This window comes from Mustela lutreola, chromosome 6 (assembly GCF_030435805.1).
Source record: "Mustela lutreola isolate mMusLut2 chromosome 6, mMusLut2.pri, whole genome shotgun sequence".
Classification (NCBI taxonomy): domain Eukaryota; kingdom Metazoa; phylum Chordata; class Mammalia; order Carnivora; family Mustelidae; genus Mustela; species Mustela lutreola.
In genome coordinates this window covers 16,131,382-16,150,195 of record NC_081295.1, presented here as the reverse complement: position 1 = coordinate 16,150,195, position 18,814 = coordinate 16,131,382, and the positions used below count along the sequence as shown (strand labels likewise).

At 42.6% G+C, this 18,814-nt stretch overlaps 1 protein-coding gene across 1 annotated transcript in view; it reads left to right on the top strand.

Annotated features, from left to right (window-relative positions):
* Positions 1 to 12,792, top strand: part of PPP1R14C (protein phosphatase 1 regulatory inhibitor subunit 14C) — an 87,150-nt gene extending 74,358 nt beyond the window's left edge. Inside the window, exon 4 of the mRNA XM_059176785.1 lies at positions 11,212 to 12,792. Coding sequence (XP_059032768.1) covers positions 11,212 to 11,286 — 75 coding nt within the window. The 3' untranslated portion in view covers positions 11,287 to 12,792. The remainder of the gene's footprint in view (positions 1 to 11,211) is intronic.
* The last annotated feature ends 6,022 nt before the right edge of the window (positions 12,793 to 18,814 follow it).

The window sequence follows — 18,814 nt, the reverse complement described above, 5'->3', positions numbered from 1 at the left end:
AAGGGAAAGACTTATAATTCAAAGGCTGCCACATAATATCCATTTGTCTTTTTTAAATGACTCTAAATACTGAAATTATGACAGAAGTTGGTTTAATTATGCACAAAGCAGTGATCTGCAAAGATACTGTGGTTTCTCCTTTTCCTACTTTCCATTGGAACCATCATTGTTACGGCAGCGCTGAACATCAATGAATGTAACATGAATCACTGTGAGTGACAAGGGAAAGGTCCCAGACGCCTGGCCACGGTGGTAATTACAGACTGAGTGTCCATCTGCCGCCTCTGGTCCTGGCCGGGGCAGGCGGGAGGGGGTGGAAGCTGAAAGCCACGGGGCCCAGGAGGGATGCGGGGATGCGAGCTCAGAGCAGAACGTGGCACTGGGACGCCGTGCCCCATGACAGTGCCACCCGGCAGAAACTCCAGAGCGAGGAAGGACCGTCTGTTTTCAGGGCTGCTGCCAGATCCCTTCACAAACATGCTTTGGCTCTTTGAAGTCTCTCATCAGTCAGGGGGCTGCGTGTTATGTAGTCAGGTTTACGAGGTCACTGGAACTGTTTCTTTTCTTTCTATTGTTTCTTTAAGCTCTCTGTGCGTGTGTGCGTGTGTGCGTGCGCTTGTGAACCCGTGTGTGCACACGCGCTTCCTGGGCTGCATGCTTCCCCGGATGCTTCTCCTCTTGCCTAACTCCCCGACGTTGGCTAGTTTTCCAGTGCTTAAAGGAGAACTTTTAGAACCTTCCTCCATAGTAGTGGGGGCCAATAGATACTTTGTACAACCCCCTCACCCCACACACACACATGCCCATGCATGCACACACACGCAGAATCAGTGCACAGGGATGCTAGTGACTCCCCTCTCTGCTCCTTCCCCTCACGGCCACTATTGTGTGATTTAATGAGTCCACGCATGTATTCCTTTACTTTGCAAACCTTTGCCCAGGAACTCTTTTATATTACACACCATGCTAGGGAAGACAGGAATGGGGCTCTGGCAACGAAGCAGGAGTGATAGAAAGGTTTGTGGATTATCTTGCATGCTGTAGAACTATGTAAGTAATGTTTTGCAAATTTCCTTCAGCCTGCTTATTTTGCCCAATATTAGATTTCTGAGATTTGCTCCTGCTGATGTAGGAGGCTCTGGTTCATTCATTTTCACTGCTGTGTGGCATTCCGATGTATTAATGTACTTACCCCTTCTTCTGCGGACACTCATTTACGCTGTGTCCAGTTTTCTATTATTATGAATAGTGATGTGATAAAAACTTCTGATCTGTTGACTCACATACAAAGAGTCTCCCAGGAATATACCAAGAAATGGAGTTGCTCTTAAAAGTTGGCTCCGGCTTGCTTGCCCACCAGCAGAATTTAAGAATTCTCCTTAACCTCGTCATCCCCATACCTGGTATTGCCAAACGGTAGAATTTTTTTGCCAATCTGAGGAGATCTCATTGTTTTAGCACACCTTTTCCTGACTGCTCGCTAGTAAGATTGAACACATTTTTTTCCTCATGTGCTTATTGTTTGTTTATGTTTCCTTTTTGGGGGTTTCCATTTCAAATCCTTTGTCTGCTTTCAAGTTGTTTGTGTTTTTCCTATTGATTTTTAAGAGTTTTTTATATTTTGTGGATGACAATCCTTTGACCTTTGTGTAGGTTGCAAATATGTTTCACAAACTGTGAAGCTTATTTTGCTTGTGTTGTCTTTTATGTATAGAAGTTTTACATTTTAATTGAAATCAGATTTATCCGTGACATCCTTTATGGCATATGCTTTTAAAAGATGTGCGCCTAAGAAAGATTTTACTACTCCGGTGTCTTAAAGACAGTCTCCTTCGGGTACCTGATTGGCTCAGTAGGTTGAGTGAGTGACTCTTGATTTTGGCTCAGGTCATGATCTCAGGGTTGGGCTCTGTGCTGGGCATGGAGCCTGCTTAAGATTCTCTCTCTCCCTCTCCGTCTGCCCCTCTCCCCATAGCTTGAACTCTCTCTCTCTTAAAAAAAAAAAAAAAAGATAATCATCTTACATTTTTTGCTACAACTTTTCACTTTTATTTTTCACACTCAGATTTTTTTTTATTAAATTTTTTATTTTTTATAAACATATTTTTATCCCCAGGGGTACAGGTCTGTGTATCACCAGGTTTACACACTTCACAGCACTCACCAAAGCACATACCCTCCCCAATGTCCATAATCCCACCCCCTTCTCCCAAACCCCCTCCCCCCAGCAACCCTCAGTTTGTTTTGTGAGATTAAGAGTCACTTATGGTTTGTCTCCCTCCCAATCCAACCATCTTGAACTTACTTTTGTGTATGGTGTGAAATAGAAATCTAACTTGACCTTAGCTGTGTTGTTCTAGTACCGTTTATTACGCAGTCAGTCCATCCTTATGCCCTTACTCCCACTGATAGGAAATCATCTTGTGTTGTATATCAGATTTTCCTGATATGCAGAACTTGCTGTTTGTCTATCACTGCACACTATCACAATTATCGGGGATTTATTTTGTTTTATTTTATTTTATTTTAAAGATTTTATTCATTTATTGTAGAGAGAGAGAGAGGAAGAGTATGAGCGGGAGCAGACGGTGGAGAGTCAGAGGGAGAAGCAGACTCCCTGCTAATCAGGGAACCCAATGCTGGGGCTCGATCCCAGGACCCTGAGATCACAACCTAAGTGGATGCTTAACTGACTGAGCTACCCAGGTGCCCCTTGCCAGGGCTTTATAATCAGTTCTTAGCAAGGGCCAGGATTTTCTTATTCAATATACATAGGATGGAATATTATGCAGCCATCAAAAAACCCCCAAATCTTGCCATTTGCAACAATGTGGATGGAACTAGAGGCTATTATGTTAAGTGAAGTAAGTCAGTCAGAGACAGACAATTATCATATGATCTCACAATTATCATATGATCAATTATCATATGATCTCTCATCATAATTGATGATAATCAATTATCATATGATTCCTCTGATATGAGGAATGTGAGAGACAGGGTGGGAGCAGGGAGAAGGGAGGGAAAAATGAAACAAGATGGGACCAGGGAGGGAGACAAACCGTTACGAGATTCTTAATCTCAGGAAAGAAACTGAGAGTTGTTGGGGGTTGGGGGTAGGGAGAGGGTGGCCGGGTGATGGACATCAGGGAGGGCATGTGCTATGGTGAGCGCTGTGAAACGTGTGACTGATGATTCACCGACCTGTACCCCTGAAGCAAACAATACATTATATGTTAATAAAAAAATTTAAAAATATCTTGACTATTCTTAAATATTTATATTTTGATTGGAACAGTATTAAACTTATAGATTAATTGGGGGGTAAATGAGATCTTTATGATGGTTTGTTCAGGACCCAATAATAAAAACTGTGAATTCCTCAGGGTGAGGGACAGTTAGAAGAAAGGATAGGTAACAGTGAGTTTGCTTTTGGTCATTTTGAGACTGGTGGGCCCATGGAGCTTCCCTGTGGAGACCTCCGGGAGCCACAGGAAATGCAGGCCTGGATCTCAAGGGGGAAGACAGAGGAGGCCTGAGAGTATGAGGAAATGGGCTGGCTGGGAGACAGTGCCTTGAGAAGGCTGGGAACCAGGCTTTGGGGAATGGCCACATTCCATCAGAGCAGGGTCCGATGAAGAGAGCTTGGCAGGGGCACGTGGCCGTGGGGAGCCCCGAGGAGTCAGCTGGCTGGGCAGAACCTGGGTTTCAGTGGGCAGAAGAAAGGTCAAGACTCCGGCTTCCCTCTCCTCTCCCTGTTTCCTTCTCTCATTCTCTCCTTTTTGCTCCGTCCTCTTCTTCCTCCGCTTTTTCTTCTTCTCTAATTTATGAGTTCGCTGGAGTCTAGAAGGCAGCAACTTAGGGCTTCTGAGACATTCATGTGTTGGGAAGAGGCTGTGAGCAGAATGGAGGGCAGGTCCGTGCCCTGGAGACAGCTTCCCAGAGCTTACCTATGAAACAGTCCTCTACACCTCTGGGCAGCCCTTCCCCATGTGTAAACATTAAAGGATCACTGTGTTTATCACACACACTTGAAGTCATTTTAGTTTGGTTTGCAGTTAGACTAAAATTACTCATCTTGGTTGCTTACTAAAAAAGATGCCCCCCCCCACCCGGGCATCATGATACAGAGAGAGTGAATTGTACCATCCGTTCCCCAGCGATGAGACCCGGTTTCTGACGGCTTCTAGAAATGTAGGGTTTGAACCTTAGCCTGACCATTCAGTAGCTCTGTGACCTTGGGCAAACCTCTAAACCTCTCTGAGTCTATGTTATAAGACTGTTATAAGGATTGAATGAGACAGTACATGAAAATGCCCAGAGTGCTTGTCACGTAGAGGGTGCCCAGGAAGTATGAGTTGTGTCTGAACCCCAGACAGAAATTCAGTGCTCGTGAGAACATGGCACTATGCCAGACAAAATAGAAAGGTACATACTGTGGGAAGGAGTCGTCCTCAGGTAGGTTAATGGGTGAAATGGGAATGCAGAGTGTTCTCAGCTCAGATATGAAAGTGGTGCCCAGGACTGAGGTCGGGGGTAGGGGCCCAGAGTCATTTAGAAAGGTGTTGTTGTTGTTTTAAGATTTTATTTATTTGAGAGAGTGGGGGGAGCACAAGCACAAGCATGGGGAGGGGCAGAGGGAGAGGGAGAGGGAGAAGCAGACTGCCTGCTAAGCAGGGAGCCTGACCGGGGACTCGATGCCAGAACCCTGAGATCAGAACCTGAGCTGGAGGCAGACACTTAACTGACTGAGCTACCCAGGCGCCCCACGAGATGTTTAACAAGAGTCAAGTTTCGGGGCCCTGAGCACAGCCTGGCCCTCAGCAGCCCACAGAGACAGTGTAGCTGGGCGGGGGTGGTGGGGGGTGGTTGTTGCAGACCTGGGATCTTGGAGAGTATTTGGACAAAACTGCTCAGGTGGCCTAACAAAATAGATGCCAGTCATTCTGAAATGATGGGTCAGGGCAATGTCTGTTTGCCTCCTTAAAATTCCAGCGGTTTGCTATAAAATACTGTTTCAAACATTAGGAAACTAGAATGGTCAGATCCTACAGACCAGTAGAGAGAGATTCAACTAAAAAAAGGATACCTGTAAGGAGAGAGGAGGAGGGAGAGGAAGCTGGGCTGTCACTCCAGGGCAGTGGTGCTAGATTCTCGATACCTTGTATTGATACAGAACTTCTCATCTTTCAAAGTCTCCTAGATTTATGACCGTCCCTGGGAGAGGCAGGGACGGTCCCAGGCCTGGGCTGGTCAGGGATGGTGTGTGCTGTCGCCTGCCCACAGGGCTCTCACATACACACTGAGCACTGTGGCCCGTGTCTTAGGTGGACAGAACCTATTTCTCTGTCTTCCTTCCCTGCTGGCCTGGGAGCCCCTGTTAGGCGGGGCCTCTCCCTTCCTCTGCATCCCAGCAAGTAGGGTGGAGTCTAGCACATGGTGGGGGCTTGGTACCTAGTTATGGAGTTCAACTTACTTCAAGAGATCTGGATTCAAAATATTTGCTTTGTGACCTTGGACGAGGGCTTTTAATGAACTAGAACATCTATTTTTCTCATCTGTACAACAGACACGATAAAACTACATTAGATTAAATACGGTGGTATGTATAAGTAGGCTACACGGAGAAGGCCTTCAGCAAATATGAATTCCCTTTGTTTTCTTAAGACTGAGCATGACCAGAGCCAGATCCTGATACAGGAACCCACATGAACCATGGGGTTTGCCTCCATCTTCACCTATCCTTTTAGTTGGAGATTAAAAGGTCAAAAAAGAGTCATGAAGGTCCTTTTTTGAGTATCACAAAAAATCATGACCTCTGTGGTTAGGGAATCATTTTCTTGTAGAAATATTGCATCTGGGGGAACCACTTTGTTCATCCCTTCTTTTGGTGTGTTCTCTATGTGTACATGTCACATGGCAGGAGGCCATATGAACACAGTGGTAGAAGGTCTGCTTGAAGTTAGCCTGTTTCTTTATAAATGCACACAGAACATTTACCAAGACAGACATATTCTGGGCCACAGAGCAAGTGTCAAATTTTAAAAGATTCAAGTCAAACAAAGTGCGTTCTTTGAATAATAGAATTAAGTTAGAAATCGGTAGCAGAAAGATGTCTGGAAAATCCCCAAATATTTGGAGACTAAATGACATACTCCTAAATAACTCCTGGGCCAAAGAAGGAATCAAATATGAAATTTGAAATGATTTTGAAATGAGTGAAGTAAAAACCCATTATACCAAAATTTGTGAGATGCAGCCAAAGCAGTGATTAGAGGTGAGAAAATATATATATATATATATATATATATATATATATATATATATATATAAATTTATATATATATATATATATAAATTTATATATATATATATATATAAAACCTATTTCTAGTGTTATATATAATAGAAATAGGTTTTAAATAAATGGCTTTAAAATACACCTAAGAAACTAGGAAAAGAAGAACAAATTAAAATCAGAGTAAGGTGAAGAAAGGAAATAATGAAGATGAAAGCAGAAATCAGTGAAATATGAAACAGAAACTGAATAAAGAAAATCAGTGAAACAAAAGCTCATTCTCTGAAAAGAGCAATATAATTGATAAACCTCTAGTCCAAATAGAAATAAAGATAGGAGACAAATTATCAATGTCAGGAATGAGAGAGATGACATCAGTACAGTTTCAACCAAGGTTATGAACCTCTTACCAATAAATTCAACGACATCTATGAAATAGACAAATGCTTTGAAAGACACAACCTACCAATACAAAGCAAAACAACAAACAAACAAACAAACAAAAACCCTCCAGACCCAAATGGCTTCACAGGGGAATTTTTACCATACATTTAAGGAAGAAATTATACGAGCTCTATACAAAGTCTTCCAGAAACTTGAGAAAGAAGGAATACTTCTTAACTCATTCTATGAGGACGGTCCTACTCTGATACTAAAACCAGACAAAGACATAAAAACAGAAATGTACACAACTATTCCACATGAGCATAGCTGAAAAGTTTCTAAAGAAAATTTTGTCCAATTGAATGTAACAGTACATATATATACTTAGAAGGCTCAAAATATCAAAAATCAATCAATGTAAGTCACTGTGGTAAGGAACTAGGAGGAAAAAGCCCTTCCTATAATTATGTCAGTTGATACAGAAAAAAACATCTGGCAAAATGCAATCTCTCTATTCGTGGTTAAAAATTCTCAGCCAACTTGGAATAGAAGGGAAAGTTCTAAACTCTAGAAAAAACATCTGCAAAAGGTAAATGTCTACAAAAAGCTGCTAGAATAAACAAGGGAGTTCATCATGCTTGCAGGATGTGAGGTAAGTCTATGAAAATCTATGGCTGGCCACAGTTGGAAATTGGAATAAAAATATACTACTTACAATAACAGCAATAATTTAAACACATAGGAATAAATCTGATGAAAGATGTGTAATCTCTGTACACTGAGATTTAGAAAACGTTGCTGAGAACATTCATTGTTTTTTTTTCCCCACAAACTGATTTATGGATTTCAGTCTCAACCAAAAGGAGCTCTTTTAATAAATAAATCCAATAATGTGGCTGAATCTCAAAATAATTATGTTGCATAAAAGAAACCAAAAAAGTAGAAGACTTCTTAACAGCACATTGTCTTGGTTTTCCCCCCTTCTCCTTGGTTTCTCCTTTTCAGTCTCCTTTGCTGGGCCAGTGCTTCTTCCAGACCTTGCTTGCTAGGGCGCCTCTGGCTTTGGTCTTTAGCCTTCTTTTCCCCTCTATTTCCACTTTCCTCCAAGCTTATCTCATTGAGCCTTAGCATTGCTCCTGCGTATTCAATAGAATTTTCTGAAATGATGGAAATATTCTATAGCTGCAGTGTCTGCTATGGTGGCCACTGGCCACATGTGGCTACTGACTATTTGAATTGTGGCTAGTGTGAATAAGGAGCTGAATTTTAAAATGTTTTTATTTTAATTGATTTACATTTAAGTAGTCACACTATGTCATTCATATTATAGAATATAGAAATATATATTACATATATACTATGAAGATGGATCTATATTTACTTATATTTATACTACTTGTATATGTGCTTGGGGGTTACAGCATCTCTTAGCCTTGGTCTACATCATGTATTTACAAACTGTGGGTGGTAACCCATGAACTGGCCTTGACCCATCTTACTGTGGACAGCGAGACCCTGGTAAGCTGCCCCTAACACCCTTAGCATGGCTCCCACCCCACTCCTCTTGGCCTTTTTTTTTTTTGCCAGAAACACCCACTTCTTTGCTTGTTTCTCTACAGGGCCTTTGAACATGGGCCGTGACCCAGACCCCCAGACTTTCTCTCAGCTGGCCTCTCTTTGTTAATGCAGGTCTCACATCAGATGTCATTTCCTCAAAGGGGCAGCCCTTCTCTGACTCAAGTAGTGTCCACAACACAAGGCTGAGTGACCTATTTTGGAAGTAAATGAGCTAGGTTCTTATTTACATAGAGAATTTTTGAGTAACAGGAACAAGAGTCATCAAAGTATTTTTGATTAGAGATTCTTGGTTTTTCTTTGAGAATCATCTGTAATCATTAAAATCCTGCATAAGTTTCTATATAGGGCATAAGTACTGATCTTGCTATTTTTTTTTAACTCTGCGGAATACCTCATACAAATTTAATGAACACTTTAAAATATGTGTAATACAGTATATTAACATAAATTAGTTGACATAAAACTAAGAGTTTCATTGATGTTAATTTCTTAAAAATGCAAGTTATTTATTGAACTTTTTTTTTTAAAGATTTTATTTATTTATTTATTTGACAGAGATCACAAGTAGGCAGAGAGGCAGGCAAAGAGAGAGGAAGGGAAGCAGGCTCCCCACGGAGCAAAGAGCCCAATGTGGGGCTTGATCTCAGGAGAAAACCTGAGCCGAAGGCAGAGGCTTTTACCCACTGAGCCATCCAGGCTCCCCTATTTATTGAACTTTTTAATCACTGAGATTAATATACCTCATGATTGATTTTTTTGAGATAATTTGAATCTTATTTAAATTACCAAATTACTTTTGTCTTGAAGAAGAAAGGTCTGTAGTTTAGGATATATTATTTCTTATCATGTTTAATCTTTATTTTTATAATGATCTTTATAAAAAATGTGCTATAGAAATAGTGCAGAAGAATTACTAGCTATTAACAGGATAAGTGATAGGATTTGTGATTCTGACCTTTGCTTTAAAAAAAAAAAAAAAAGGAGATCTACACTCAAGTGCTGGAACTTTCTACAGAATTCATTTGAGTAGTAGGTTCCAAATCAATAAAACTGAAAGTATATGTTACATATTATATTGTCGAAACCATATAGCAAGAGGAGAAACAGGAAATGCACTTAACTTGACACAATGAAAACTGAATGTAAGTGTGAAAATTTGGCTTTAGTTTATCCTAAGAATTTTTTAAATTAAAATAATGTTCAGAAAGTTAAAACAGGGCCTCATATGTGTTCCACTCTGCCCAAGATCAGAAATGGTGGTGATGCAAATGCTTTTCTGGATAAGCTCTCCAAAGGGAATATTCAAAACTGCAGATTTATACACAGAGATGTTAATTGTAACATTGTTTCTACTTCTGAAAAGTCCGGAACCAACCACATATCCAATAATGGAGGAATTAAGCAGATGGTAGAATATCCATATAATAAAGGCTCGTATAACCATTGAGGTAAATTTTTAGGAAGGCTATTTAGTGTTGTGGGAGAAAGCTTCTGGCATAATGCTACGTTGAAGAAAAGGGCATATTTATTCAGTGTGATCTTAATTAGGTAAAAATCCATTTGCATAAGGGAAAATACATTAGTCGTTCGTTCTGAGGGTAATTGTTGCTGGCTTATATTTTCCAAGTTGTCTAGAAAAAGCACATATTACTTTATAAGAGCAAAAACGTTAAAATTTGGGTGGCTAACAAAATACTGAATGCTTAAGCTTATTGTGTTTTAGAGCTGGAGAGTAGTTGCTGGGATCACTTGGCCTGGGAGCTCATGACTGGAAGGGGAGATTGAGCATGGTTTCTCAGAAGGCCAAATGGAGAGGAAGATTTCTTAGTGTTTTCACTCTTGGTAAATTCCTGATGTACCCATGACTGCCACTTGTTGATCAGAAAGTCTGGCTTTCCTCTTTGTCTGTGACATATAAAATAGAAAGACAAAGTAATTATTATCTAATAAATGTGACTGTTTAGATAGCAAATATTTTAAAACAGAAGGTGACAAGGAAAGATTCCTGATGGTAGAACATAGGAACTATTCTAGATTCTTTGATCTTTGGGTGTTCGTCTGTGACTAGGACATGGAATCATTTTAGTGGATCTCCCTCTGCAACCCCTTTAAATGAAATTAGAATAGAAAATAGAGGGTGTATTCTATATATTAAGTATTCATTCTTTAGATTTTTATTGAAGGTATGTGTTTGAATATACTGAATTGTAAATGTAAAACGTGTTTGGCTTTTTTTAAAAAAACTGATTAGCAGTCAAGAGAAGTCAGAAGACTCTTTTGAGATCTAGGTAAGTGGTTCTCAGAACGATCCTTGGAGCCAGGAGCAGGTGTCTGCTGAGAACTTCTCAGTGGTGCACATTTTCAGGACCCACCCCCCGCCCCCCAACCACCATCCCAAGAACTACTGAATCAAATTCTTGGGCCCAGCACTCTGGTTTCATAAGTCCCCCTGGTGATTTAGATGAGGACTTACATCTGAGAACCACTGGTCAAGCTTTGCTATTCCAGGCATGGTCCAGAGACTAACATGGGCATCACCTCGCAGCCAGTTAGAAATGCAGTTTCTGGCCCCAGCCTGGGTCTACTGAGTCAGAAGCCACAAGCTCCCTGGGTGACTTGTGTGCTCCTATAAAAGGTTTATTAAAGGTTGAGAAGGCTGATCTAAAACCACAAGTGTCTTCAGAGGCCATGTAGACATTGTCAGTGGGTGAAGGCAGCCTGTGTTTCTCCCCCAAAGAGAGCAACAGGGAGAAGGTATTCATGGTGGTGGAGGTTCAAGCATGCTTCATTTGCTTAAAAATGTCCTTTCCTGAAGACCCTGGGCTTGACACCTCCCACCAAACTCATCAACCTAAGATAACTGCCATTGACCACAATGACTTCAAGCAGATTTTAATCCCCAATTGTAGTAGAGTGAGACTGTCATATTAACTCCTTCTTCTCTCTTCTAGGAATTTATCCAGGAGCTGCTCTCTCGAATAAGAGGCATGAGGAAGCTGAGCCCTCCACAGAAGAAGACCATGTAATGCTGGCACAGGGTGCAACTCTCCCAGAGACGAAGAAGGGTCCTGGGATTTGGGCTTCATGAAGACATTTATTAAAGCATAGTTGCCCTTATGAGAAACTTTTTTTTGGGGGGGTGCCTATTAGACATTTATTCAAGAGTGTTCCTTTTTTGTTTGGGGAGGTTTTGTTAGTGTACTATTTTAATAGCAAGACCAGCAGGTCTTTGGTTTCAATACGACCAAGGATTATCAAACCAGGCAGACACGCAGGAATGGGTTGATCCCAGCAGCATACTCTTTGAGAAATTGCAGGTTTAGAACCTAACTATACAGGGATGATGGTTTTCTCACGACTCGTTTGGTAATACTTTTTCTTAAGTTGTACAGTTGTCTCAGATGTCAAATTTCTCGTACTTGTATATATCTACACGCGACTAAGTTAAAATGTAGACGTGGGTTTTATTTCACATTGATGGGATACACTTGTGGTTGTCCTTTAATTGGAGGTCACAGCACATGGGTTTTCAAGAAGCCACTAGCTATTCTTCATGTGACTTCAGCTGACCTCCAGCATTCACTTTCTGCACCAAAGTGAAAGAATTCAGCGTATCCATTATTTTAATGAGCTACGCCACAAAAAGTTGAGTTGGTCAAGGGCTTAATTCATGGACTTCATATTATTTCATTCATTGAGATGCTTTGCCAGGTCATGTACTTCTTGCCTCGTTCGTGGTATTTTAAAATTTTATGAACCCTTCACTTGAAGAACTACTCAGATTTCTAGAGAAGCCCACTGCAAGGGGTGTCTCACAGTGGAAAAAGGGAGCACTGTGTAGCAATTAACTCTCTGCTTTCAACCAAATACTGTGTATTCTTCTCTGTCCATGAAAGCAGGTCATAAGGAAGTTAACAAATCACCTATTTTCCTCCTTAGAAATAGCTCTGGTCAATTCCATGCCTGGGTAGCATTAGACCAGAGCGGGTCAACGGAGGGTTGAACATGGTAAGAGGTGAGAAAGCCTCCCCTGCTTTCAAGAAAGTTGATATAGGAGTGTTGGCTGCTTTGGAAGGGTGGTGGAGATTGCATTTCTGGCTCCTCTCAATGGCATGTGCTGAGGATTCTGGCTCCTGGCCCCAGTTATGCACCCCGGCCTCCTTGCTTGGAGCTAGGCTTAGGGCCCCTGCCTCCCAGTGATAGATCAGTTCCTTGGAGACGGGTCAAAATTCAGATGGATGTGGGCTGGGTAAAAGGTCAGAGTAGAAACTCTCCCTTTCCCCCCCGGAGGCCCCCATCGCCTCCCCACAGAAACCCCACCTACTGTAAGGCATCTCTAGGCGGCCCTGTCAGAGGACAGGAGTCAGACATTTTATAACAAGGGTGCTCTGAACATATTTTATTTTTTAAAAGAACTATGTTTGTGAATTTTATGTATACTGGCAAGCTTTGGAAAATGTATTTAATTTTGTAATGTTTACCAATGATTTATTTACAAGCTATTTACTCAAATAAATGGAGCTGCTTACAAATCTGCTTCCACCTTTGCATTGCAAGCCACGTTTGAAGGATAATTTGAGTCTTTGAGATGTTCCGCAGACAGGGGTACCGAGTCCTTACACCTCGCTTTTCATTCCCCTGGAAATTTTCAGGCCTTTGATCCTGGGTCTCTCCTAAGGAGAGCAGAGGTGTTGGGACACATTCCTGGGTTGGGAAGGAAAGTGAGAATGAGCTCTGTGTATTTGGTCCTGCCTGACCGTGTGCTCTGGGGCCTCTCTCGGGCCACGGGCTTTGCATTTAACTTAAACTCCCTTTTACCCATATGATAGAAATTCTGAAGAAAATTTCAAATTAATCAGATACTCCAATTATGCAAGAATGCCATGCACCCTAGAAACACAAAAGTACTGCATGTGCCAGATTTCCGCTAGGCCTGACCAGCTCAGGTTATGGGCTAATGAAGCAGGAAGCCCTTTGTTGCTGCCACACAGCTTACTCTTGTCCTTCCGTCACTGAGGGCCTTGCATCACCTGACTCCCCTGACCCCTCCTTGATTCCTCATCTCTGCCTCCAGTACACCCTCAATCACCAGGCTCTTCTTCCTCTGCTAATGCCTCTCATATCCCTAGTTAAATCTTGCCTTGATTTCTGTAACCATCTTGGGGATTGGCTTCCCCATGTCCAATCTTGCCTATCTCTGATCTGCTCAGTAGCCAGAATAATTTTTCTGAAAGACAGCTAAGATCACTCTACACTCTACCCCCTACTTAAAACCCAAACTCCTCTGCATTTCTTACAAGGCATTAGTCGCTGCCTCTCCTTCCTCATCTTTTGGCTTTCCACTAACATCCAGTCTTACTGAATAACTAGGGTTTCCAGAACATAGGTATTTTCTCCCCTGAAGCTTTGCAAAACTGTCTCAGTCTGGAATACCCTGACCATGCATGGGTTCTATCTGGAAAACTGGTCTACAGCCCTTCCCAAGCTTCTAGTATTTACCCCGAATCACAGCAAGTACCCGCCATATTATTACTGTCTATTCGCCTGTTCATCTCTTCTTTTAGATTCTAGGATCCTTGAGATTGGGACCAAGTCTTAGAAATACAGCACCTAGTCCTGAGTCTGGTCCATCCAAGGGGTCAATACATGTTTGCAACTGAATCAATATAATAAAAGATTCTTCAAGAAAACTCAACTGTTTCCTTCTTGGCAGGGATAGCAGTTCTTAGGACTGAATATGCATTTGTATCACCTGGGAATCTTTAAAAACAAGTCGTAGCCCATTTAATCAAAATTTGAAGGAACAGACCTTGGACATTTTTCTTTTTCAAGTTCCCAGACTGAGCACCAGCTGGGCCGTTGGCTCATTCTCATGGAGTCTGGCATACAAGTCTGACCTCATTGACCTCAGTTCATCACTTGGATGCTGTTACAGCAGGTGGCATCTGTGGCTTTAACACATTGACTATTTCTCATTTTGTCTTCTGCTGGAGAAGAGTTTATAGTCCAGCACTAGGGGAATGACTCCAAAGTACCCAACTTCTAGTTTGGTGCTCCACTTGAGTGTGAAGAAATCTAAGTTTAAATTTGATCCATTTATAACAATTATAATAATAGTCCCCACTTACTTATCACTGTCCTGGGTACTTATCTGCCTTATTTCATTTAATCCTGAAATGAATGTTATGAGGTAAATTGCATTATCCTCATTTTATGGAAGAGGAAGTAAACTCAGACACATTGAGCAGGTTCCTGGAGGTCATGTGGTCCCGGAGCTGATACTGAAACCCAGTGCTATGTCTGATTCAAAGCCCCTTGACTGTTAGGCTTTTCTGCCCCTTAGAGGGGGATTGCTCTCAGCTCCCCCCATAAGAGTAAAAGCCAGGAGCTGCATCAAAAGTGAGCCAAGCCCCTGAGCTGAGAGGTGGGGAGTGGGAGGCTCTGTGGTTGGAGCAGTTCCTTGGCTCCCTATGGGCTCTCTCTCACTCCTGAGAAGAGGGGCTCCCAGGCTTTGTGCTGTTGTCCCCTGCCCTCTCTCCCCTGACAGAAAGCTCTTGGACTTGGCCTTGGAGGCTCAGCATGGAATACCTCCCATCAGTTTCCCAAGGAGGCAAAATTGGGAGGAAGAACAGCTCAAGGAAGGTGTTTCTCAATTCCTGTAACACAGATACCTGATTTTCATTTACTTCTAAAACCCCCATAAAAGATAGCGTGCTGTGCAGAATCCGTTATCAACAATAGATAAGTACACGATTATATTGGCTCTTTCCCAGAAGACCCAGTGGTTCAGAACATGTGCTGTTTTGAACCATGGCTACTGTGTCCCCAGGAGACAATGACCAAAGGGGCCACCACCGAGAGCGGCCAGTATGGCCCAGGCACTTAGCCTAGCACCTGGAGAAGCAGGTGGGATAGCTTCTGGGAGATGTCCCCCAGTGAGGCTGCCAGTGGGGGGCCAGAAATGTGCTCCATGGCTTAGCTCTGTGGTGGGCACTGCTCCCACCCAGTGCTAGGATTTTACCACTTTCTTGCTCTGCAAGACTCCCAGACCTTGAGCTAGGCTTCTGTGTGACTAACAGCTGGGGAAAGGCAGGCCACACAGCTGATGGACACATCTCTATCCTCACATCATTTTTGCTTCTGAGGCAAAGATCCTCAGGGTTCCCTCCACTTCTCAGGAAACTTCTCTGAGAGCAGCCACTTTGGAGGTGCTCTCTCCCCTCTTCCCAAACCCACTGCCTCCTCCTTTTTCCCATCTTTGGTCACTAGACTCAGGGCCCTCTAATGGCACAAAGGACCTAAGAAGGCCTGGTGGGAAGTACTTTGGGGTTGGAGGGACCCCTGGTCTGCAGTCTTAAAAAACCAAAATAATTCAATGTATTCAGTAACTGAAACTTTGTAAAAAGCCCGTTTCAAATTGGACATAAGTAGGAATACCAGTAGTTTCCCCATTGCTTTCCTCTTCTCGAATTTACTTGGGGCCTGCAGAGTTTTTACTAAAAACTAGTGCCATTTCCTTTGGGCTTCAGGATATCCCTTACTGTGTGTTTGTATTCTGCCTGTGAAAAAATGGCTGGCTTCTCAGAGTCTCTGCAGACTTGGTGGGGTTTCTTTCCACCCCTATTTGGATGCACATGCCAGAAACGTTTCACTTTCTCAGTGTACTTAAGCCATCATGGCATATCTCGACTGAGGATGAATTATTTTTAAAAGACTGGATCGTTCAACCCTTCTCTTGTCTCCATGGTGTTCTCACTACAACATGGTGGACAGGCATTTCACTAGAACACTGACGTTAAAACAACTACAAATCCAATCCTGGAAATCAGGTTTTCTAGGGCTTTCCTTGGATCCATTGGAGAAAGAAGTCTAGATTAATCTCAAGTACAGTTTTCCTTCATCTTCAGGAGTGACTCTGTTGGATGGCCTTCTCAAGACTGACCTTGTTCTGGTAGATTCTAGAGGTAGATAGTCCTAGCAAGCACATGAGGGTAAAGAAAAGTACACTTTTACCATCATGGCTATATACACTTGATCTCATCTACATACATATTTTTAATTCTGTGTGATTGTTGTTGGGAGACAATTCTACACAGGTCTCTTGTGTTTCTGCATGCTTGAATTAATGTCAGTATTGGAAGACAGAAATACATTTCTCCCTCTAAAGCAAAGAGCAGGCAGGGGCTGAATAATACGAGTAGCACATTATCGCTTGTGGTTTTGAAGTGCCCAAACTGAACTCCAACAGCAGGTATGTGACCGTCATATCTTTGTGTATCCCAGTACGCCCAGTTTCTGAAGCCAAAAATAGAAAAAGAGTTCATGGCATATCTGCTGCTACCAGATTGGTTCCTGTCAGTTCGCAGGATGATTCATAGAAAGTGTAACCCAACACGCCCTTCTGGGTCACAAGTGGCTTGAGCCCAAGAGATTTACTATTTGGTTTTTCTATTGTTAGTAGCAGGAAAATGCTCCTTTGTGGCTGATTATATTCCTAAAAGGGGACATCACTGACAAAACCCCCTTTCTGATCGCTCATGGATAAGGAGATAAATAAGATAATTTATCTTTAAGAAATATTTTTATAGCCCTTTGCACAGAGCCTTACTCTTTTCAGTTATAATCCCAGAGGGGATCAGTGTTCGGGCTGTGGGGGTGGGGACCAAAATGTACAATCGGTAGTGTAGGTTTGCCTCACTTTAAACAGAATACCTCAAAGCCCTAGAGACCTCTCTCTTCCTGAAATTAGTGATGAGTGAGAAATTGGTTTTTTTTTTTCCTTCTGAATCTTATTTTCTGTTTGAATAGGTATACTGAGAACTCCCTGCCAATAACTTTAAGCTAAATTTTCCTAAAGCTACAGCTCATGGAGGCTTTGGGGAGTCCTCAAAACCTCTGAGACTTTGCAGGAAAGAGAGAGAGAACAGACTGAGACGGAACCATACACAGAGCAGCAGAGAGAGATCATGTGTCAGAAAGAAGAAGGATACAAAAAGTGGCAGAGAGGCACGGACAATTTGGGGAGGAGAGGGTCTGTGCCATCACTGGGTTTTCAAAATGTCCATACCAAAAAATTGGAGAAGAACCAGGGCGTGGAACTTTGGAGGCCACAGCTGTGCAGGAAGCCAGGGTTGCCAGGAGCCCCCCAAAGAGCTGGTGGCAAGGCCAGCCTCTCCTCCTCGGCCTCAGACCTCCCCGAATGCACTCCCCAAACTCCTTCCCTCCCACCTCATGCTCAGATGTTCCACTTCGCTGAATTCCTTCCATGGATGATGGACTCTCTCCCAGACACACTGCCCCAGGAGCAAGTAACAGCCTGCCTGGCAGAGAACAACAGGCTTGTTCTGGAGGCAGATTCCAGGTGTCTTTCCTCTTCTGCCGTCAGCACTGGGCTCTGTGCAGGGGTTCCCATGATCATAAGCTTCCAGAACAGCTTCACCTCCAACATGCCCAGCTCCACAGTCTGCTTCAACCGCCAGCCCCGTTGGCTAACAAGCCTGCGGTGGGTGCCAGAGGGCACCTGCAGAAAGATCTTTCCTCAGCCTAACCCCCGCCTCCACTCCCTGCTGCCATCTTGTTTAGCTTCTCAAACAAACACGTTGAGATGGGCATGTGAATACTGGTATACGGGGCAGAGCAACGGGTGGGAGAAAAGTCCATACTTGGTCGTCTTGTCCCTGGGGGGAGAAAAAGAGGAAAAGAAGGTAAGAACAAGCCACTTCTTTTTGAAACATTCTTTTGTTGTTTCATAGGTGTGCAAAGAAAGAAAACTATTGTGTTTTATTGGGGCTGGTGTTTAATTGGGGCTGGGAATTTAAATCCCATAAAATATTTTATACCTTCTAGGAGGAAGGAAGCTCTTAGCTGTTTGTTTTGCTTGTGTCTTATCATGAGTCTCATTTAATCCAAAGCACAGGACCATGATTTATGGTCTTTGTATGGCGGAAATACTAAAGATACTTCATGCCACGAGGCACATGTCATATTAGCAGCAGAAATGGCCCCTGCCTGAGTATTCGCTCCCCCTCCCACTCTCTGAGATTCAGAATGACCCATCCACCCCTACTGTGGGACACACAAAGTCATATTTCTAATGAGATCCAGACCCTGGAGGCAGAAACTGTGAAAGAACTGGAATTCCCATTTTGTTGTCAATAATATCAAACTTAATGTTCATTCGGTGATGACTATCCAGACACAAACAAGCAGAAAGGAAGGGGCTTTAAAATCCTAACCAATAATCAATTCAGTGTCTCCCTCAGATACTAATTTCATTACTGAGGGGCTTATAATTTCTGTGTTGTCAGTTTTAGCGAAAAGTCCTTGAGGGTTATTCATTGGTCATTGGGAAAGTCAACGTTAATGTCTGCTATGGTTTAGGAAAGGATGTTTTATGACTAAATTTTCAGATGCTTGTATTGAATTGCCTGGGATTGGAAGTTTCACTGGGTCCCACCCAAGGCTCCATAAAAGCTTTTAAATTACCTGTAGTTGTCAGAGCACATTGGCTCCTCAAGAAGATGAATGGAGCTTGCCCACTATACTGCCCATCAG